General features: G+C 41.8%; 1 protein-coding gene across 1 annotated transcript in view; it reads right to left on the bottom strand.

Annotated features, from left to right (window-relative positions):
* The window catches only part of LOC120027163 (sterile alpha motif domain-containing protein 12-like), a 122116-nt gene extending 101714 nt beyond the window's left edge, over positions 1-20402 (bottom strand). The window contains exons 1-2 of the mRNA XM_038972032.1: positions 20204-20402; positions 19910-20099 (exon numbers count right to left, since the gene is read on the bottom strand). Of these exons, the coding sequence (XP_038827960.1) occupies positions 19910-19970 (61 nt within the window). The 5' untranslated portion in view covers positions 19971-20099; positions 20204-20402. The remainder of the gene's footprint in view (positions 1-19909; positions 20100-20203) is intronic.
* Between the last annotated feature and the right edge of the window lie 4208 nt (positions 20403-24610).

The raw sequence follows: 24610 nt of genomic DNA on the forward strand, positions 1-24610 counted from the left end.
GGGTGTCATTTTAAATCATAGAAATCTTATTCATAGAATGGACCAAACCCTTCTGACCACTGCAATTTAACTGGAACAGCATTGTCATTGAATTACATATATTTCTATGATTTCAATAGGTTTCCTATGGAAGTTTTACAGTATAATTTAAAACAGATATTCCCATTCAATTCAACATTCTCTGATGTGTGGACCGCCATCTTTGTGGTACCATTTGAAAGTTGAAATGTACATTTTATTCCCATTTTAGTACATTTACCAGCCAAAACATGACACCCACCCTGTATGCTAGAGCATGTTGTCTCAAACGTTACTTTAACACATGAAGGCCAGTCAATGCGGAAAATTACGAACTTGAAATTGTCTTCCAAGTGCAGTCGCAAAAACCCATCAAGCGCCATGATGAAACTGGCTCTCATGAGGACCGCCACAGGAATGTAAGAACCAGAGTTACCTCTGCTGCAGAGGATAAGTTCATTAGAGTTACAGTACTAGCCTCAGAAATTGCATGATTCATTTAGAATTCAAGGCACACTTAACCAGCATGGCTACCACAGCATTCTGCAGCGATACGCCATCCTTTCTGGTTTGCGCTTAGTGGGACTATCATTTGTTTTTCAACAGGACAATGACCCAACACACCTCCAGGCTCTGTAAGGGCAATTTGACCAAGAAGGAGAGTGATGGTGCTGCATCAGATGACCTGTCCTCCACAATCACCCAACCTCAACCCAATTGAGATGGTTTGGGATGAGTTGGACCACAGAGTGAAGTTAAAGCAGCTAACTACTCAGCATATATGTGAGAACTCCTTCAAGACTGTTGCAAAAGCATTCCAGGTGAAGCTGGTTGAGAGAATGCCAAGAGTGTGCAAAGCTGTCATCAAGGAAAAGGGGTGGTTAATTTGAAGAATCTCAAACCGAAAATATATTTTGATTTGTTTAACACTTTGGGTTACTACATGATTCATGTGTTATTTCATAGTTGATGTTTTCACTATTATTCTACAATATAGAACATTTGTATAAATAAAGAATGTAGAAATTATGAAACGTAGAAATGATAAAATAGTTTGATAACCCTGTTTGTAACCTTTTAAAGTATATCAATCTCAATATCAATCGTTTATCAATCGTTTATCTTTTCCAGTGATAAAGACATGGATGTCTCATGGGGTATGCAAAATAGGTCATCTTTGAGCATCTTGAATGTTTTAGCATTCAGGTCCAAAAAGTCACTTTCGGGGGAGCACTTCTACAATAGGCAAATATGTATGGAAGGTTTAGTTCAAATCAGAAGAGGTGCTGTCAAAAAGTAATTGAATTCAAATGGATTTACCCCCATAGATAGATGCCAGCTACTCTACTTCGGTCACGCCAGGTTGCTCTGTCCTAGTTCTTTGCCACAGGCTGTTTGTACACGGCCTCAAGATTTATAGGTCAACTGTGCTGCTTGCATTGAGATGCATTTAGTCATCGCAGCTAACAGGGCCTTGGCATGCATGGCTTAGCTTTGTCACTACAGAATTGAGAAGTCAACTCAGCTGCTGCAAAGTTCAGGCATGAGTCAATATTGTTACCGTATAGGTAATTAGCGCATTAAGATTCATAGGTCAACTCTGTCCACATAGGTCATATACAACCTTGCAATACATGAGTTGGCTCCAACAACTCTTTGGCCTGAATGCCAAGCGTCACATCTGGAGGAAACCAGGCACTGCTCATCACTTGCTCAATACCATCCCTACAGTGAAGGATGGTGGGGGCAGTATCATGCTGTGGGGATGTTTTTCAGCGGCAGGGACTAGGAGATTAGTCAAGATCAAGGCAAAGATGAACAGACCAAAGTAAAATAACCTTGATAAAAACCTGCTCCAGCGTTCAGGACCTCAGACTGGGGCGAAGGTTCACATTCCAACAGGACAACGACCCTAACCACACAGCCAATAAAAATGCAGGAGTTGTTTCGGAACAAGTCTCCCCGAATTTTTCTTGAATGGCCCAGCCAGAGCCCGGACTTGAACCCGATCGAACATCTCTGGAGAGACCTGAAAATAGCTGTGCAGTGAAGCTCCCCATCCAACCTGACAGCGCTTGAGAGGATCTGCAGTGAAGAATGAAACTCCCCAAGTACAGGTGTCAAGCTCGTAGCGTCATACCCAAGAAGACATGGCCGTAATCGCTGCCAAAGGTGCTTCAACAAAGTACTGAGAAAAGGGTCTGAATCCTTATGTAAAATATGATTGTTTAATATATTTGCCCCCAAAAAATCTAAAAAACTGTTTTTGCTTTGTCATTATGGGGTATTGTGTGTAGACTGAGGGGAAAAAAACATTTAATCAATTTTACGATAAGGCTGTAACCTAACAAAATGTGGAAAAAGTCAAGGGGTCTGAATACTTTCTGAATGCACTGTATTAGAGTACTCACAAACAACATTTGATGCTGTTAAGCATGTGCCTGACAGTACTGACAAGGTCTAGGATCTGATCTAGACAAAAATAGATGATAGGCTAAGGACAGTGTTTAATATTTCAGCAGAAGGCACAACACTCCCAATTCATCAATGGCAACAACAAAAAAAGTGCCAAAAACAATGACTGAAAAGTAAGCTTTGGGGTTTCTGTACTTTTTACAACTTCAGCAGGTATGAGAAGCCTAAATTAGGAGGTTGACCGATTAGGATTTTTACATTAAAATCAGCAGATTTTTATTTATTTCTATAAAATAGATATATAATAATGACAATTACAACAATACTGAATGAACACTTATTTTAACTTAATATAATACATAAATAAAATCAATTTAGTCTCAAATAAATAATGAAACATGTTCAATTTGGTTTAAATAATGAAAAAAGTGTTGAAGTATAAGTGCAATATGTGCCATGTAAAAAAGCTAACGTTTAAGTTCCTTGCTCAGAACATGAGAACATATGAAAGCTGGTGGTTCCTTTTAACGAGTCTTCAATATTCCCAGTTAAGAAGTTTTAGGTTGTGGTTATTATAGGACTATTTCTCTCCATACCATTTGTATTTCATTTACCTTTGACTATTGGATGTTCTTATAGGCACTATAGTATTGCCAGCCTAATCTCAGGAGTTGATAGGCTTGACGTCAAACAGCGCTGTGCTTCAAGCATTGCGAAGAGCTGCTGGCAAACACAGGAAAGTGCTGTTTGAATGAATGCTTACAAGCCTGCTGCTGCCTACCACCGCTCAGTCAGACTTCTATCAAATCATAGACTTAAATTATATAATAAAATAAACAGAAATATGAGCCCTAGGTCATTAATATGGTAAAATCCAGAAACTATAATTTTGAAAACAAAACGTTTATTCCTTCAGTGAAATACGGAACCGTTCCGTATTTTATCTAACGGGTGGCATCCCTAAGTCTAAATATTGCTGTTACATTGCACAACCTTCAATGTTATGTCATAATTATGTAAAATTAACTACAGTCTTTGTCAGGAAGAAACACAGTTCGCAACAAGCCAAGTGGCCCAAACTGCTGCATATACTCAGACTGGAACGCAAGAGAAGTGACAATTTCCCCTAGTTAAAATAAATTAATGTTAGCAGGCAATATTAACGAAATATGCAGGTTAAAAAATATATACTTGTGTATTGATTTTAAGAAAGGCAGTGACGTTTATGCTTAGGTACATTGGTGCAACGATAGTGTTTTTTTCGTGAATGCGCTTTTGTTAAAAATCACCCGTTTGGCGAAGTCGGCTGTGATTTGATGATAAATTAACTTCTTTGATATAGGGGGCAATAGTGAACTGCCTCCTACTCTGTCCCAGATGCTAATATATGCATATTATTATTACTATTGGATAGAAAACACTGACATTTCTAAAACTGTTTGATTGATGTCTGTGAGTATAACAGAACTCATATGGCAGGCAAAAACCTGAGAAAGAATCCAAACAGGAAGTGAGAATTCTGAGATTGACTTTAACATCGACCATCGCCTATTCAATTCCCTGTAATATATGGATCTGTTTGCACTTCCTACGCCTTCCACTAGATGTCAACAGTCTGTAGAACGCTGCATGAAGCCTCCAGTGTGATGTGGGGCCGGATGGCAGCTATTTGAGTCAGTGGTCTGGCAGAATGCTAGTTCCTGGTTACGCGCATTACTCATGAAATCGCCTTGCGTTCCATACGCATCTACAGACATGAAGGAATGCTCCGGTTGGAACGTTATTGGATATACACTGCTCAAAAAAATAAAAGGGAACACATAAACAACACAATGTAACTCCAAGTCAATCACACTTCTGTGAAATCAAACTGTCCACTTAGGAAGCAACACTGATTGACAATAAATTTCACATGCTGTTGTGCAAATGGAATAGACAAAAGGTGGAAATTAGGCAATTAGTAAGACACCCCCAAAAAAGGAATGGTTCTGCAGGTGGTGACCACACACCACTTCTCAGTTCCTATGCTTCCTGGCTGATGTTTTGGTCACTTTTGAATGCTGGCGGTGCTTTCACTCTAGTGGTAGCATGAGACGGAGTCTACAACCCACACAAGTGGCTCAGGTAGTGCAGCTCATCCAGGATGGCACATCAATGCGAGCTGTGGCAAAAAGGTTTGCTGTGTCTGTCAGCGTAGTGTCCAGAGCATGGAGGCGCTACCAGGAGACAGGCCAGTACATCAGGAGACGTGGAGGAGGCCGTAGGAGGGCAACAACCCAGCAGCAGGACCGCTACCTCCGCCTTTGTGCAAGGAGGTGCACTGCCAGAGCCCTGCAAAATGACCTCCAGCAGGCCACAAATGTGCATGTGTCAGCATATGGTCTCACAAGGGGTCTGAGGATCTCATCTCGGTACCTAATGGCAGTCAGGCTACCTCTGGCGAGCACATGGAGGGCTGTGCGGCCCCACAAAGAAATGCCACCCCACACCATGACTGACCCACCGCCAAACCGGTCATGCTGGAGGATGTTGCAGGCAGCAGAACGTTCTCCACGGCGTCTCCAGACTCTGTCACGTCTGTCACATATGCTCATGTGCTCAGTGTGAACCTGCTTTCATCTGTGAAGAGCACAGGGCGCCAGTGGCGAATTTGCCATTCTTGGTGTTCTCTGGCAAATGCCAAACGTCCTGCACGGTGTTGGGCTGTAAGCACAACCCCCACCTGTGGATGTCGGGCCCTCATACCACCCTCTTGGAGTCTGTTTCTGACCGTTTGAGCAGACACATTTGTGGCCTGCTGGAGGTCATTTTGCAGGGCTCTGGCAGTGCACCTCCTTGCACAAAGGCGGAGGTAGCGGTCCTGCTGCTGGGTTGTTGCCCTCCTACGGCCTCCTCCACGTCTCCTGATGTACTGGCCTGTCTCCTGGTAGCGCCTCCATGCTCTGGACACTACGTTGACAGACACAGCAAACCTTTTTGCCACAGCTCGCATTGATGTGCCATCCTGGATGAGCTGCACTACCTGAGCCACTTGTGTAGGTTGTAGACTCCGTCTCATGCTACCACTAGAGTGAAAGCACCGCCAGCATTCAAAAGTGACCAAAACATCAGCCAGGAAGCATAGGAACTGAGAAGTGGTCTGTGGTCACCACCTGCAGAACCACTCCTTTATTGGGGGTGTCTTGCTAATTGCCTATAATTTCCACCTTTTGTCTATTCCATTTGCACAACAGCATGTGAAATTTATTGTCAATCAGTGTTGCTTCCTAAGTGGACAGTTTGATTTTACAGAAGTGTGATTGACTTGGAGTTACATTGTGTTGTTTAAGTGTTCCCTTTATTTTTTTGAGCAGTGTATATGATAACATCCTGAAGATTGATTCTCTACTAAGTTTGACCAGTTTATTCGACTTGTAATATAACTTTTTGAAGTTTTCGTCCGACGTTTGCCTGCATCTGCGCGAGCGTTTGGACACGTGTACTACACATGCTAGCAGAAGTAGCTAATTGGACATAAGTAATGGACATTATCGAACAAAACAGCGATTTATTGTGGAACTAGGATTCCTGGCAGTGCATTCTGGTGAACATAAAAAGGTAAGGGAATATTTATTGTGTAATTCCGTATTTCTGTTAACATGTCCAACATGGCGGAGAAATGTTGTTAAATCTGAGCGCCGTCTCAGATTATTGCATGGTGTGCTTTTTACGTAAAGTTTTTTTTTTTTTTTTTTTTTTTTTTTTAAATCTGACAGCGGTTGCATTAAGAACAAGTGCATCTTTAATTCTGTGTAAAACATGTATTTTTCATCAAAGTTTATGATGAGTATTTCTGTTATTTGACGTGGCTCTGCAATTACCCCGGATATTTGAGGCATTTCTGAACATGGCGCCAATGTAAACCGAGATGTGGATATAAATATGCACATTATCGAACAAAACATAAATGTATTGTGTAACATGTCCTATGAGTGTCATCTGATGAAGATCAAAAGTTAGTGATTAATTTTACCTCTATTTCTGCTTTTTGTGACTCCTCTCTTTTGCTGGGAAAATGGCTGTGTTTTTCTGTGGCTATGTACTGAGCTAACAATTGTTTGGTGTGCTTTCCCCGTAAATCCTTTTTGAAATCAGACATGTTGGCTGGATTCACAACATGTGTAGCTTTAAATTTGGTGTCTTTCATGTGTGATTTCATGAAAGATAGATTTTTATAGTAATATATTTGAATTTGGCGCGCTACATTTTTTCTGGATTTTGGCCAAGTGGGACGCTACCGTCCCACCTATCCCAGAGAAGTTAACAGGCACCGCATTGATTATATTCAACACAGGACAAGTTAGTTAAACTAGTAATATCATCAACCATGTGTAGTTAACTAGTGATTATGTTAAGATAGATTGATTGTTTTTTATAAGATAAGTTTAATGCTAGCTAGCAACTTACCTTAGCTCCTTGCTGCACTCGCGTAACAGGTGGTCAGCCTGCCACGCAGTCTGCTCGTGGATTGCAATGTAAATCGGCAATAGTCGGCGTCCAAAAATGCTGATTGTTATGAAACCATGAAATCGGCCCTGCTGATTATATCGGTCTACCTCTAACCAGTACCCCCTGTATATAGCCTCGTTATTGTTATTTTTGACTTTTGTTTATTTGGTAAAAATATTTTCTTAACTCTTCTTGAACAGCACGGTTGGTTAAAAGGCTTGTAAGTAAGCATTTCACGGTAAGGTCTACACTTGTTGTATTTGGCGCATGTGACAGTTTGATTACATTTTTTGATTTTACAACATCACTAATCTCTTCAGCCATATTGCAGTCAATAAAAGCAGTTAGGATGGATAAGATATCATGCCAGATTCATTATGGTTTAACAAAGATGGTCTTCATATTTCACAGAGCAGACTATATTTAGTCAGTCACTGATTAGAGAACCTCCTATTCCTCCCACTAAGCTTGTGTAACTCCCAATCACTGATGTGGATTCGATTTAAATTGGAAGGCATCCTTTTTTTCCACTGACGCAGATTCACACACAGCGATACAAGGATGATGTAACGCTGTCTAATTTTAGACCTGATAAATATGCAATTGATGCAGGGCACTGAGAGCACGTAACTGCTATGGCGTCCCATGAGTACTGTAACATCAGCAAAACATCTTTTTTAGCCGTCTGTCACAATAATCAATTCACTCAGTGACCTCTAATGACCTCTAAGAGGGTGTGGTTTTTCCGAACTCTGGTGCATTTACCCCCTTAGTTCGTTTGGACTGGTGTGAATACTATCCACACTCAGGAGCTCACTCAAAGCACCACGGTTCGCTCGAAACGGGTGGGCTCGGTTCAATTCGTACCGGGGAAGGTTCGCTGCAGGTGAAAACGCAGTCCCGACCAAACAGTCATGCATTATTATTGGTTGTTGGACTGCGAGCATTTGATATAATACAAAACGGTATCATAACTTGATCTCTGAAACTTTGTGAGTAGCAGCGCATCCGATGCAGATTAGGGGAGACGGGGGCTATAGGCTATTCACGTCACAGTTATAGTGGCTATTGCTCTCTTTTCTCCCACATGTTGTTGGAAGAACAAAGTGAAAGTAATATTTGGACACAAGTGACACTTCCTGATCATCACAAATGGATTTAACTTGAGCATGTTTTTCTAATAAAAAAAATGTAATGGGCACGTGGCTTTGTTTAAGACTTTTGTCAACTCAACCAGACCAAATGGGGTGGGGGGGAGAAATACAATGTAACAAACAGTTTGAATATAGCGCAAAACTGTGTGAAAATACTAGGGGGTAAAGAAACGTATGTTACGCACGCCTCTAAGAAGAGGGAACGCAACACCCTGCTACAACTCAACTCCCCGTGAAGTGAAAAGAGGTATGGACTGTTGGTGCGAGTAAGGATGACAAAAGGCAGAGAATTGTACCGTTTACTAGGAATTTATTCCTTCACACGGTAATATGGGGAAAAGGGGCTGGACGGAACCAAAGCAAAGAAAGTAAATATCAAAGCCCCCTCTCCTACCTTACCTGCATACCCACTACTTAACACCACCTGGTGCACTAACCAAAATACAGGGGGTGGTCCGCCCAGGTCTTACCTAGTGTGCCTAGACAGTGATATACTACTGGTATATGGATGCCCGCGGGCCTCTTGCCTAAGCACTCCCTAGGTGCCTTCCCCTTCCCCCCTGAGAACAAATGAAACAGAATTATCCAAACAATTTCAATAATCAAAACACTGCGTCCTATTGACACACAAAAGACATAACCAATCAGCTCTCTCACTCAACCAATACAGGACACACTAATCATCTCCCTCTGAGAACAACCAACACAGTATATCACCCTCAGCCATCAGTCTCCTCTCTCAGCAAATCTCTTCTGAACAGAACACTGGCTTTTATATAGCTTCAGAAGGAGTCTAATCGGATACAGCTGCAACTTGACGAGGGGGCGGGGTCAGCTCCAATCATCAATGGGGCTGACCAATCAGCTGCTTGGGGAGAATTCAGGAAGCCATCTCCTGAAACACACTCAAATACAAACTACAACACAGAAACTGGGGAACGTAACAACGTAAGAAAGTAGGACTTTCTTGGACATGCCAATTATGTCTTCCACCTTTAGAAATCTAAGACCTATTTTTGTCATGAATATGATTCCCATCTCCTTTGAATAAAGAACATGTCCAAAATGGCACCCTATTCCCTTTATAGTGCACTAGTCTTGACCAGTCTCATGAGCCCTGGTCAAAAGTAGTGCACTATAATGAGATTAGGGTGCCGTTTGGGACGTAACCATCGAGTCAACCTACTGTGTACTTCTGCTTTGTCACAGCTCTGGATAGCCATGTTCACTGAGCCCCATTCTGCGGAGTGATTGAAGCCGCGGAAGTGAGACTATTTCAAAGTCATTGATATAACTGTGGGCACAAATCGGGAACGGTCACAGGAAGTCAGACTTATTTGCAGAAATATATATTTTTTGTGCCATGACATCTTTCGCGTGAGGTGAGGTACTTGAGGTACTGTCAGCAAAATGTATTGGTAAGGAATTAACTTTTATGCATGATGGAGCACCTGAGTTGGAATACAAACTATTCGTTTACTGGGTCACATACACAGCGTGTACAAAACATTAAGAAATCATTCTTTCCATGACAGACTGACCAGGTGAATCGAGGGGAAAGCTATGATCCCTTATTGATTACACTTGTTAAATCCACTTCAAATCAGTGTAGATGAAGGGGAGGAGACAGGTTTAAGAAGGATTTTGAAACCCTGAGACATGGATTATGTATGTGTCATTCAGAGGGTGAATTGGCAAGACCCCGTGCCTTTGAACGGGGTATGGTGGAAGGCAATGTTCCCTTGTCGGCACTGAGCAAATGTCAGGTGTGCTGAACGCAAACTTGAACGATTTGAAAAATGCGCTTTAACGTTGAACACTGATGCTGTACCCGCTTTAAGTGGCCAAATCGGCTACTGTGGCTGTTTGATCATAATGTGGGCCTGTCAGAGTGGCCAACCATCAAAAACAATGGTGAAAAATGCATCCCATAATATTTTAACATGGAAATAGAACAGCCATCATTCAGCCTACAGTAGCAGCAAATGTGTGTTGTTCAATGTAGGCCTACAATCCATGAGACTTTTGAAAAAACATGTAGGGCTTGACATTAACCCATTTATACACTTGTCCTTTGCAAAAAAAGAAACGTCCCTTTTTCAGGACCCTGTCTTTCAAAGATAATTAGTAAAAATCCAAATAACTTCACAGATCTTCATTGTAAAGGGTTTAAGGAGCCTTTTGGTCCTAGACTACGGTACCGCTTGCCGTGCGGTAGCAGAGGGAAAAAAAACAGTCTATGACTTGGGTGACTGGAGTCTGACAATTTTATGGGCTTTCCTCTGACACCGGTTATTATATAGGTCCTGGATGGCAGGAAGCTTGGCCCAGTGATGTACTGGGCCGTATGCATTACCCTCTGTAATGCCTTACGGTCAGATGCCGAGCAGTTGCCATACCAGGCGGTGATGCAACCGGTCAGGATGCTCTCGCTGGTGCAGCTGTAGAACTTTGAGGATCTGGGGATCCATGCCAAATCTTTTCAGTCTCCCGAGGGGGAAAAGGTTTTGTCGTGCCCTCGTCACAACTGTCTTAGTGTGTTTGGACCATGATAGTGTTGGTGATGTGGACGCCAAGGAACTTGAGTCTCGACCCGCTCCACTACTGCCTGTTGATGTTAATGGGGGCCTTTTCCTGTAGTCCATGATCAGATCCTTCGTCTTGCTCACATTGAGAGAAGAGGTTGTTGTCCAGGTGGGAAAGGGCAGTGTGGAGTGCGATTGCATCATCTGTGGATCTGTTGGGGCGGTATGCGAATTGGAGTGGGTCTAGTGTATCCGGGAGGATGCTGTTGATGTGAGCCATGACCAGCCTTTCAAAGCACTTCATGGCTACCGACTTGAGTGCTACGGGGCGGTAATCATTCAGGCAGGTTACCTTCCCTTCCTTGGGCACAGGGACAATGGTGGTCTGTTTGAAACATGTAGGTATTACAGATTCGGTTAGGGAGCGGTTGAAAATGTCAGTGAATACATCCTCAACAACACATTCCAGTCTGTGCTAGCAAAACAGTCCTGTAGACTAGATTTGCCAAGTTGAGGGCAGGGGAGAGCTTTGTATGCGTCTCTGTGTGTGGAGTAAAGGTGGTCTAGATTTTTTTTCTCCTCTGGTTGCACATGTGACATGCTGGTAAAAATTTGGTAAAACTGATTTAAGTTCGCCTGCATTAAAGTCCCCGGCCACTAGGAGCGGCGCTTCTGGATGAGCATTTTCCTGTTTGCTTATGGTCTTCTAGAGTTGGTTGAGTGCGGTCTTAGTGCCAGCATCGGTCTGTGGTGGTAAATAGACGGCTACGACTGATATAGATGCGAACTCTTGGTAGATTGTGGGGTCTACAGCTTATCAAAAGGTAGCCAGGCGAGCAATACCTCGAGACTTATTTCATATTAGACATTGCGCACCAGCTATTATTGGCAAATAGACACCCCCAACCCTCGTCTTACCAGACGTAGCTTTTCTGTTCTGCCGGTGCATGGAAAATCCCGCCAGCTCTATATTATCCGTGTCGTCGTTCAGCCACAACTCAGTTAAAGATTAGATATTACAGTTTTTAAATGTCCCGTTGGTAGGATAATCTTAATTTGTAGATCCATTGTATTTTCCAATGATTGCACGTTAGCCAGTAGAACAGATGGCAGTGTGAGTTTCCTCGCTCACCTACGGATTCTCAAAAGGCAGCCCAACCTGTGCCCCCTTTTCCTCAGTCTTTTCTTCACACAAATGACGGGGATTTGGGCCTGTCCCCGGGAAAGCAGTATATCCTTCTCGTCGGACTCGTTAAAGGAAAAAGCTTCTTCCAGTTCGAGGCGAGTAATCACTGTTCTGATGTCCAAAAGTTATTTTCGGTCATAAGAGACAGTTGCTGCAACAATATGTACAAAAGATAAACACACAAAAAATGAACGAAATAGCACAGTTGGTTAGGAGCATGTAAAACGTCAGCCTTTCTCTTCGGCGTCATCGTATCATGTACTACATATGGCTACTGAACGTCTACAAAACCAAATAAATTGAATCTCAGCTACAAACTTTCATATTCTTGTGTAGCACTGACAACCACAGCTTTTTTTTTTAGGTTTTGTAAGATATCACGTAGGTGCTGTTAGTGTTTTCTCCCTATACTGTGGGTTTTTCCACTAAGCCCTGGGTAAACTAAGTGAAAGCGGCTAGTGTTGAACCACAACAAATAGCCTGTTAGGTTTCTCGTTGAAGTGTAACCAGCCTCTTTCCCTGGGCTGACAGGCCTCACTGTCGCCAGGGCTCCAGGCCCTATATTTAGGGTTCTGAATGGCTGCACCAGGGTTCATACAGACAGTGGCAAGTCAAATTCAAGGACGTTCCAATACTTTTTCAAGCACTAATATTTATTTAAGGATCATCAAATTTGTAATAGTTCCTATTATGCAAGTGTTTCTAGACGCCACCGGATGGCAGTACATCGCCACAAGCTCGTGAAAATAACCAACAAATTTACTGTTCATCACTACCTTACAACTTCTACTCAATAAGTGTTTCACTACTTATTTACTTAATACATGAGTGGTAAGTCAGTACTGATGATGTTGACTGATTTCCTTATATAACCTGTAACTCAGTAAAATATTTTGCATGTTGCATTTATATTTTGTTCAGAGTACATGATAATATTAAATTGTGTTAAAATGGTCTTTATATTTCACAAAATATTTGGTCCAACAGGCTGTCCCAACACATTACATGAAAGTGAATTCTGACAGTGTAAAAAGGCCTTTAGAGGACTCTAAAATGTATTCCTTACCCATTTGAAGAGAAACAAGTTATTCATGTGTTTGACAAGGTTGAAGATTCTCTCAGGGGGACCTATTTACATTTTAGAGGACCCCACATTGGTCCCGGAACCCAAGTTTGGGAACCACTGTAATACTCTCTCCCTGCTTGCTTCAACACTTCCTCTCTCTCTCCCCTTTGCATCCTTCATTGCAGCCTGACTCACCACCGTCTGGCTCACTACTCTCTATAAAGAACATGTATTTTGTTATGAGAACTTATAGTAGCCCATCTTTTGATTATAGCTAGCTTAATTTCAGTCAACTGCTCCTGTTGAGGTCAGGCGCCGTCCAACGTTAGTGTCGAATGTCATCCATCTAGTTATCTAGCTAATAGCCAGAGCCCTCGAGTTACCTAGCTAGCTAGACATTTGACTGAAATATCAGCAACAATTTACCAGTTGTACACTCATTCTCCGAGAGTCAGGTTTTTTTTGGTTTGGGGGATGTCTGTTGACACGGCAGGAGTCGAGGGATGTTTAAAAATTCCCCCTGATACTTGCCACTGTAGGTCTGGGCTGAGGTAGTTCGTTTCACCTCTCGGCCTATGGTCGTGTGCAGCGGTTCACCCATTCACAAACATCAATATCCTGTCAGGGAAGATTGAATCTACATTTGCCCAGTATTTTAGCGATCGGTGTGATGTTTGGCGGCGCATAAGTCAGTTCTGTACCTGCCTGGCTGAGTGGCAGTGTGGGTGGAATGAGCGAGTTCGCCTGGCAACCAGAGCACGAAACACATGAGGAAATAAGACTTGGTAATGAATTTGCAAGATCAAACGTTTCTAATATTTTTCATATTTGATCATTTTCTGTTCTCCTCTCCATTTAAATTCAAGTATCAACTTGAGAAACTGTCTGATTTAAGGTATTCCAGTACTTGGATTTCAGGGTGCCAAATTCAAGTACTTTAAGCCTCTTGTGCGAACCCTGATGCACAGTGAGGAGGGTCGGTGTAGGGTGCATTAGAGAGGCTGAGCAGAGATAGAGGCCAGACTGAAGGGAATGGATTGGCTCGGCCAAGTTTGAGAGCATTGGTCAGATGGATAGGCCAGGGCATCCAATTGTAGGCTAAAGCAATGTTCTGTAACATTTCACTGGAACCCTCAGCCACAAAGCTGTTCACAGTGTCCCAAGTATTATGCAACAGATGACATAAGCAGTCATAACAACTTATGTCAGTATGTGCAAGATAAGCATCCACTGTCATACAGTAGATCATGCAACGGGACATTATGCCATGACTGTGTACGTATAATTTGTCATGAAACGACACCAGTTATGATATCACAGACAACTTAACGAGAATTATGTCCTCTACATGTTTCTCAGTGCAATGATAAGTTGGGCTTCATCGCGTAGAGCCATCATCAAGCACAACAGTGGATCTCAGTGCAAATTTTTAATGGCACTGGTCTTTTATCAAGGATGTGTACGTGTGTGTAGATTGAGGGAGGTAGGGTGTCTGCCCGTAGGCTCTCTCACGAACAAGATGTAATTTGTCTTTCGAGTGTGTATGTGATTCATAACTGTCTCAGACGGTGATGATATACCTCATCTCCAAGCCAGTATATTCCTGCTTCACCACAGGATCTTCACTCACAGCAATAACATCACCTCACCATTCCTAGCATTTTAGACTGGGAGTCTGCTAGAATACATTTCATGCGACTAAATAACTAAGATCAAGGTGTCTCGACTGGAGATCAAGCAGTTGAAGTAATGCTGTGCTTTATCACTTGCGGGTTATGCACTACTGTGCAGGAAATGTCGCTATATTTTGTTTTGTATAAAATAATTAATAAATTAAACAAAATATAAATTCATGACTTAACTTCTCTGGGATAGGTGGCAGTATTTTCACGTCCGGATGAAAAGGATGTCCAAAGTAAACTGCCTGCTACTCAGGCCCAGAAGCTAAGACATGCATATTATTAGTAGATTTGGATAGAAAACACTCTGAAGTTTCTAAAACTGTTTGAATCATATCTGTGAGTATAACAGAACTTATTTGGCAGGCGAAACCCCGAGGACAAACCATTCAGAATTTTTTTTCTTTGAGGTCACTTTTCAATGGGGTTTCATTGGGAATCCAGATTTCTAAGGGACCTTCTTGCAGTTCCTATCGCTTCCACTGGATGTCAACAGTCTTTTGAAATTGGTTGAGGAATGTTTGAGAAATTAAGTAGTAGCACTGTTCAGAATGAGGCTCGAGGGAAGTGTACTCTTTGTTAGAGGCGCGTGACCTGAAAGCTAGCGCCACTTTGTTTTCCTCCGGTATTGAACACAGTTAATCCCGTCTTATATTTGATCGATTATTTACGTAAAAAAAATACCAAAAGTTATTACAAAAGTAGTTTGAAATGTTTGGACAAAGCTTACAGGTAACTTATGAGATATTTTGTAGTCACGTTGCGAAAGTTGGAACTGGTGTTTTTCTGGATCAAACGCGCCAAATGGACATTTTGGATATATATATATATATATATAGACGGAATTAATCAAACAAAAGGACCATTTGTGATGTTTATTGGAGTGCTAACAGAAGAAGCTCGTCAAAGGTAAGGCATGAATTATATCTTTATTTCTGCGTTTTGTGTCGCGCCTGGAGGGTTGAAATAGGATTGTCTGTGTTCGTTTACTGGGGTGCTGTCCTCAGATAATAGCATCGTTTGCTTTCGCCGTAAAGCCTTTTTGAAATCGGACATGTTGGCTGGATTCACAACAAGTGTAGCTTTAAATTTGGTGTATTGCATGTGTGATTTAATGAAAGTTAAATTTTGATAGTAATTTATTTGAATTTGGCGCTCTGCATTTTCACTGGATGTTGGCCGGTGGACGCTAGCGTCCCACATATCCCAGAGAGATTAAATATTTAAATGATAAACCAAGGTCCCTCAAAAAACTGCATTTTCAAACAGCTAATAATTGTCTCACATGTTATACATGATTAATACGGTACCTGCCCATTCACCGTCTAAGAGTTGGTAGCAGTCCGTACTGTAACATTGCAGAATCACCATTTTACTCAAACCTTATTCACATCAAACATGACAATGAGTTGACATGACAGCACAAACATCTGGAACCAGGCTACATCACATTGGTACCAAGGTGTAACACCAACATAAGGATGCTACAGTTTTTTTTAAACCAGCCTGGTTTCATAGACACACACACATATATCATAGTATATGTAAATCCAGGACACTCAAATTAGTATGATTTGTTACATCTGGTATTTTATTAGGATCCCCATTAGCTGTTGCAAAAGCAGCAGCTACTCTTCCTGGGGTCCACACAAAAAAAGAATACAGAACATCATTAGACAAGAACAGCTCAAGGCCAGAACTACATAAAAAAAAATGTTAAAGGCACACGTAGCCTACATATCAATGCATACACACAAACTATCCAGGTCAAATAGGGGAGAGGCGTTGTGCTGTGAGGTGTTGCTTCATCTGTTTTTTGAGACCAGGTTTGCTGTTTATTTGAGCAATATGAGATGGACGGAAGTTCCATGCAATAAGGGCTCTATATAATACTGTACATTTTTTGGAATTTGTTCTGGATTTGGGGACTATGAAGAGACCCCTGGTGGCATGTCTGGTGGGATAAGTGTGTGTGTCAGAGGTGTGTAAGTTAACTATGCAAACAATTTGGGATTTTCCACACAATGTTTCTTATAAAAAAAAGAAGAAGTGATGCAGTCAGTCAACTCTTAGCCAAGAGAGACTGGCATGCATAGTATTTATATCAACCCTCTGATTACAATTAAGAGCAAAACGTGCCGCTCTGTTCTGGTCCAGCTGCAGCTTAACTAGGTATTTCCTTGCCGCACTGGACCACACAATAATCAAGATTAGACAAAACTAGAGCCTGCTGAACTTGCTTTTTGGAGTGTGGTGTCAAAAAAAAGCAGAGCATCTCTTTATTACGGACAGACCTCTCCCCATCTTTAAAACCATTGAATCTATATGTTTTGACCATGACATTTTACAATCTAAGGTAACGCCAAGTAATTTAGTCTCCTCAACTTGTTCAACAGCCACACCATTCATTACCAGATTCAGCTGAGGTCTAGCACTTATGGAATGATTTGTACCAAATCCAATGCTCTTAGTTTTAGAAAATGTTCAGGACCAGTTTATTACTGGCCACCCATTCCAAAACAGACTGCAACTCTATGTTAAGGGTTTCAGTGACTTCATTGGCTATGGTTGCTGATGCGTATATGGTTGAATCATCAGCATACATGGACACACATGCTTTGTTTAATGCCAGTGGCAGGTCATTGGTAAAAATAGAACAGAATAGAGGGCCTAGAAAGCTGCCCTGCGGTACACCACACTTTACATGTTTGACATTAGAGACACTTCCATTAAAGAAAACCCTTTGAGTTCAGTTAGATAGATTACCATATCATGGATTCAGAGCTGAGTTTGAAAAGCCACAACACATTTTTTTCAACAACAAGTTATGGTCAATAATATCAAAGGCTGCACTGAAATCTAAAAGTACAGCTCCCACAATCTTCTTATTATCAATTTCTTTCAACCAATCATCAGTCATATGTGTCAGTGCAGTACATGTTGAGTGCCCTTCTCTATAAGCATGCTGAAAGTCTGTTGTTAATTTGTTTACAGAGAAATAGCATTGTATTTGGTCAAACTATTTTTTCCAACAGTTTGCTAAGAGCTGGCAGCAAGCTTATAGGTCTGCTGTTAGAACCAGTAAAGGCCGCTTTACCGCTCTTGGGTAGCGGAATTACTTTGAATTCCCTCCAGGCCTGAGGACAAAGACTTTGCTCTAGGCTCAGATAAAAAAAATATGACAGATAGGAGTGGCTACAGAGTCAGCTACCATCCTCAGTAGCTTTCCATGTAAGTTGTCAATGCCAGGAGGTTTGTCATTATTGATCGTTAACAATAATTTTCCCACCTAACTTTACAAAATTCAAACTTGCACTGCTTTTCTTATGCATGAATATAATAGCTCACCGTTTGTCGTGGGAATTTCCTGCCTAAGTTTGCCAATTAAATAATCATTCAAATAATTGGCAACATCAAATGTTTTGTCATGAATAAGCCATCTGATTCGATGAAAAATGGAGTTGAATTAAGTCTTTCTGTCCATAATTTCATTTAAAGTACTCCAACGTTTTCCCCCCCCATTATATCATTGATCTTAGCTTCATAATAAAGTTGTTTCTTCTTTTTGTTGAGTTTAGTCACATCATTTCTCAATTTGCAGTAAGTAAGCCAGTCAAATGTACAGCCAGACTTAGCCACTCCGTTTCCCTCCCATCTCTTTCAACCATACAGTTTTTCAATTCCTCATCAATCCATGGAGTTCTAACAGTCAGTTTCTTAACAGGTGCATGTTTACCAATAATTGGAAGAAGCAATTTCATCAATTCATCAAGTGCAGCGTCTGGATGCTCCTCATTAAATCACATCAGACCAACAAATATTTTTAACATCATCCACATAAGTCACAGCAAAATCTTTTGTATGATCTCTAATACACTATTTTATACCCAGCTGTTGGAACTTTGGCTTTCCTGGATATAGCCACTATATTGTGATCACTGCATCCAATGGGTACAGATACAGCTTTAGAACAAAGTTCTACAGTATTAGCAAAAATGTGATCGATACATGTGGATGATCTTGTTCCTGTAGTGTTTGTAAACACCCTGGTAGGTTGATTAATAACCGGAACCAGATTGCAGGCACTGGTTACAGTGAGAAGCTTCCTCTTGAGCAGACAGCTCTGTACATAAAACAGAAGGTTACTTAAGGCTAAAAACGAAAGTAGTATGGTTGGTCGGGGTGGACGTATAACGCGAACGTCTAGCAACCTATTCGAAACTCATCACAGACAACTTACTAGTTTTTAGCTACGTTTTAGCTAACCCTTCCCCTTAACCCAACCCTTAACCCTAGCCTAGCTAACATTAGCCACAACAAATAGTAACTCGTAACCCATCTCTTACGAATTGCAACTCGTAACATATCATACAAAACGAATGATGGACATCCACAAATTAATACATACCATATGAAATGTAACATATCATACTAATTGGAGTGTCCCAGATTTACAATTAAGTCTACCCCTGAATCCAGGTTGTTTAAACTCATACTAACACAGTGAGGACTCATCACAGAACAGCCTACATGTAATTTGTATTCATTACAGGACATGTTTGCAGGTTAGAGAGTAGGACCAAGCTACATTTTGTCTCTATGTACGTAGGCCCTATATGGTATTAGTGATAATTACAATGTTTTCTAGATATAGCGGCATCCTCACTAAAAGTGCGTAAAAGCTGAACATTCTGTGTAAGAAATATACAAAAGTAATCTCCAGTGCATTAAAAGGGTGTTGGGCAGCTTTAGCAGGATAAGACCTGACCTTGTGTGAAGATTAGAAATGCCTCCAATGTGCACTTCACATGTCTACACACAATATCTGCAAAGCAATTAATTATTGCAGTGTCAATTATTTCTGCAGACGAAGGCATAATTTATCTGCAAATATAGCAAAACGTACCACAGTGAAGGTGGTCCTTGAGAGAATGTAAAATGGATTTACAAGATTTAAAAGCATAGGCATGTTGAATAGTCCTGAGTGTGCAGTCTGGTCATACCAGCCAAATAGGAGTTTGGACATCATTCCTCACCTCTCCATAAAATATCCCAGGAGATGCGGAGGTGACCCAGGACAACACATGAATGATACACATGATGACACAGTCTGTGTGTAATGTTATCAGCTTAAATAGTAACAAACGTAGCATTTTAAAATTGTGATTAAATAGTCGGTGTTGATGACACTAGAACAAGTTACATTTTCACGGGAGAAGTGGAACAGGAGAGACTGGTTCGTATCGAAAATGATGGTAGCATTAGTGTATGGTAGAAATGGATGATCATGATGTCAGCAACCTGTCCACAATAATTCTCAACCCACTTGACACAGAGAAGGGTTGCATTACCATAGGATATGAGCCCAACAAACATACCTCTCATTGGATTCTGAATCCACAAGATGCCTCCAAGAACGTGAGGTGACTGGCCGAACATCGGAGTTGGAACTGCACACTATGACTTGGCAATAGCTTCGTGCCTTCTTCACCGAATATCACTGGTCTGAACAAAGCCGTTCACGGGTCTAGATGGCATAACACCTAGTAACTGCTAAACCAGCCTTCACTGTAAATATTCGGTAGAAATAACGCGCCATGTAGTTAATGCAAGTAAAAGGGTTTAAAATGTCAAAACAAAGTGATGTTTCGCTACGCATACAAAACACTCACCGCGGGCTTCAGTATCCTAGTGAACAGGTGCAGACCTCGAGCACAACACGATAACAGCGCACGTCACACATTTAGACTAATTATGCCAATGGTTGCTCAAATTGTATCCACACCTGCATAGGCTGTATATCATTATTGAAGACAGAAGACCTATTCTGTAGTATTTTCAGCACGGCTATTTCTAAGCAAAGCTGCATGGGGTTTCAAATACCGACTGACGCCTGCGCATTAATACTGCTCTATATAGCACGTGATGTGAATGGACTTTCCGTCTCCGCAAACACCATTGTGTTATCCATACCAATTGCACTGTAGGAATAGATGACAAGGCCAAAAATATGAGGAGCGCAGCAACTGCAATACACAGGCTTTCAGAGTTGACCGGTAACCAAATATTGTCTATTATATGGACAAGAAATTCGAGTGACTGCTCTAAAATTGGAAATACATGTCCTCAAAGATGGAAGGCAGGCGGGAGGAACCATTCTAGCTAATGAGAGGGCAGATACGTTTGTGAACAACATGCCATTGAGATAGAGGACTCATCTTGCTTCTGAAGCTAAGCAGGGTTGGTCCTGGTCAGTCCCTGGATGGGAGACCAGATGCTGCTGGAAGTGGTGTTGGAGGGCCAGTAGGAAGCACTCTTTCCTCTGGTCTAAAGAATATCCCAATGCCCCAGGGCAGTGATTGGGGACACTGCCCTGTGTAGGGTGCCGTCTTTCAGATGGGACGTTAACTGGGTGTCCTGACTCCCTGAGGTCATTAAAGATCCCATGGCACTTATTGTAAGAGTGGGGGTGTTAACCCTGGTGTCCTGGCTAAATTCCCAATCTGGCCCTCAAACCATCACGGTCACCTAATAATCCCCAGTTTACAATTGGCTCATTCATTCCCCTCCTCTCCCCTGTAACTATTCCCCAGGTCGTTGTAAATGAGAATGTGTTCTCAGTCAACTTACCTGGTAAAATAACGGAAAAATAAAAAATCTTTGTCTCAGTGCCATTTTAGCGTCTGTGACAGCATGGGCAGCGCCATTGAGGCGATCTCCATTTTAAAGTAGTACATTTTCTCCTTCTTCATTGTCTGATTGCTCCCAACTCATAGGAATCGCCACCCAGTTGACTACTTTAAAATGGTGATGAGTCGTCTATCTATCTCTATGACAACAGGCACAACTCTGATTTCAAAGGGTTTTTGGGTAAGTTGCCGAAATGACACGTGCATCCACTTATATCAGTGCATTTGTAACAACCTAAACATTACAAAACATAAATTTGATCAAATAAGTCTCAAATACAAAATTAGCAATTATATTTTTTGTTGACCAAATTCAACACTCATTAAGCTCCAAACAAAAATGTCTTACTTCGTGGGGTTATGTTCGTGGAAAGATTTTGGGCGGAGTAAAACCTCTTGCTTCACCTCTTCCTCTCTGAAGTAACCTAAAGTAGCTATCAGGTAAGTAATAAACCCAGTCTTATTAAAATGTTATTTTAACCCTAACCACACTGTTTAACATATGCCTAACCCTAACCTTAAATAAAGATCAAAAAGCTCATTTTAGTTTTAATTAATTGTTACGATATAGACAATTTTTACTTTGTGGCTGTGGAAACCTATTTGGTTTTCAGTGGAAAATGAAGCTAGGTTGAATTAGCTGTATCCCTGAAAACCTGATGCATCCAGTTTTTGGTAACTCTACTAAGCCTACCTTTCAAGAAAGCAAGAAACCCATCGCTGAGGGAGTTCTATTAACCTGAGCCATGGTGCACCATCTATGGCCCATGACGTGAACAAGCAAAGATGGTGAGGGAGGAGCGACCTTCTCAAATCAAACAGTACTCTGTGCCACTCGGTCAATCTATTTTTAATTGAGATGGCATTTACATTTTTTTTTTTAAGCAATCACTTTTGCATGTGAAAAGTAAACACAGAATCATACTCATTACTCCTCATGTGTCACGACTTCCACCGAAGGTGGCTCCTCTCCCTGTTCGGGCGGCGCTCGGCAGTCGTCGTCGCCGGTCTACTAGCTGCCACCGATCCTTTTTCCTTTTCTTTTGGTTATGTCTGTTTTGTGTTTCACCTGGTTTCATTTTGGTTAATTAGGGGGGGTATTCAATTCGACATTTCCTTTGGGGTTTTGTGCGGGATTGTTTTCGTTTGAACTGTCAGTGAGTTTGGGTTTCGTTTTTATTAGCTCATGTTTTACAGGTGTTTTTCCCTAGTGTCACGCCCTGACCGTAGAGAGTGTTTTATGTCTCTATTTTGGTTTGGTCAGGGTGTGATTTGGGTGGGCAGTCTATGTTCTATGGTCTATGATTTTCTATTTCTGTGTTTGGCCGGGTGTGGTTCTCAATCAGAGGCAGCTGTCTATCGTTGTCTCTGACTGAGAACCATACTTAGGTAGCCTTTTCCCACCTGTGTTTTGTGGGTAATTATTTTCCGTGTGTATTTGTGTGCACCTCGGTTGCGTCACATTCTTTGCTGTTTGTTTTTTGGTTGTTTCTGTTTCATTAAAAGATGTGGAACTACATGCGGAACTACACGCCTTGGTCGATTTATGACAGGGAGTTTGAGGATAGCGAGCGTGATACCTAGACTGTGTCTGAGTGGGGTTTTCGTGGCTATTGCTGTAGTCCGGCGTTCCTGTTGTGTTTTGAGCTAGTTAAATAAAACACCCTTTTCTTTGGAACTTGTTTCTCCTGCGCCTGACTCCACACCTACATCTCCTTGGGGAGATCTGACATCATGCTTAATTTAGCCTAATTAACTTTTGTTTTGAGCTGACTTCGCAGTGGGCTTTGAAAGGGGTACCTGGCTCACGCCAGGGAGGCATCCAAGAAGGGTGCAATTTCGGCCCGCAATTTGGGGCGTTCCTGCGTGTGGACATTCCTGCATCTGCAGGAACCTCTCTTTATATTTATATTGGTACATTTTTTAAAGTTAGGACAAGCAGGAGGCGTGGGGCTCTAGTACAGTAGGTGGCTTTAATGCACAATAACTTTGGATGCCAGCCGCCAATAAACTCCACAGAAGAAAGGACGGGGGCGATAACGGTAGCTAGCTAGACAGTGTCCTTTGTCCCGCCTGTCGGCAGGGTTGGGGAGTGACAGATTACAGGTAAGGGATTACAAAAAACGGTAACTGTAATCTGTTACCATCAAAAATATTGTAATCAGATTAGATACTTTTGAAAAAACATAATTACTTCGAGGATGACTTTTAAATTCAGAAAGGATGTTTGCGAATAAAAAATAATTGACATTTCTTTGTTTTCTCAATGACATTCAAATCAGCATTGAAAAAAGGCGCAAGTTTAAGTTTGTTCTACCTGAGCGAGTCTGACCACAAGTCAGAGACCACTATGATGACACAAAATGTGTTTGATGGATCGCGGGAAAAGAGCAGGAATAGGCTTTTGTAGGCTACAGTCCAAGCTATGTCTTCTGCTGTCGGCATCCAAAGATTATCCAACTTGAATAATCGCTTGGAGGTAAGGATGACAGCAGTGGTGTACAGTCGTGGCCAAAAGTTTTGAGAATGACACAAATATACATTTTCACAAAGTCTGCTGCCTCAGTTTATATGATGGCAATTTGCATATACTCCAGAATGTTATGAAGAGTGAACAGATGAATTGAAATTAATTGCAAAGTCCATCTTTGCCATACAAATGAACTGAATCCCCCAAAAACTTTTCCACTGGATTTCAGCCCTGCCACAAAAGGACCAGCTGACATGTCAGTGATTCTCTCATTGACACAGGTGTGAGTGTTGACGAGGACAAGGCTGAAGATCACTCTGTCATGCTGATTGAGTTCGAATAACAGACTGGAAGCTTCAAAAGGAGAGTGGTGCTTGGAATCATTGTTCTTCCTCTGTCAACTATGGTTACCTGCAAGGAAACACGTGCCGTCATCATTGCTTTGCACAAAAAGGGCTTCACAGGCAAGGATATTGCTGCCAGTAAGATTGCACCTAAATCAACCATTTATCGGATCATCAAGAACTTCAAGGAGAGGGGTTCAATTGTTGTGAAGAAGGCTTCAGGGCGCCCAAGAAAGTCCAGCAAGCGCCTAAAGTTGATTCAGCTTTGGGATCGGGGCACCACCAGTTCAGAGCTTGCTCAGGAATGGCAGCTGGCAGGTGTGAGTGCATCTGCACGCACAGTGAGGCAAAGACTTTTGGAGGATGGCCTGGTGTCAAGAAGGGCAGCAAAGAAGCCACTTCTCTCCAGGAAAAACATCAGGGACAGACTGATATTCTGCAAAAGGTACAGGGATTGGACTGCTGAGGACTGGGGTAAAGTCATTTTCTCTGATGAATCCCCTTTCCGATTGTTTGGGGCATCCAGAATAAAGATTGTCCGGAGAAGACAAGGTGAGCGCTACCATCAGTCCTGTG

This window comes from Salvelinus namaycush, chromosome 32 (genome assembly GCF_016432855.1).
Source record: "Salvelinus namaycush isolate Seneca chromosome 32, SaNama_1.0, whole genome shotgun sequence".
Lineage (NCBI taxonomy): Eukaryota > Metazoa > Chordata > Actinopteri > Salmoniformes > Salmonidae > Salvelinus > Salvelinus namaycush.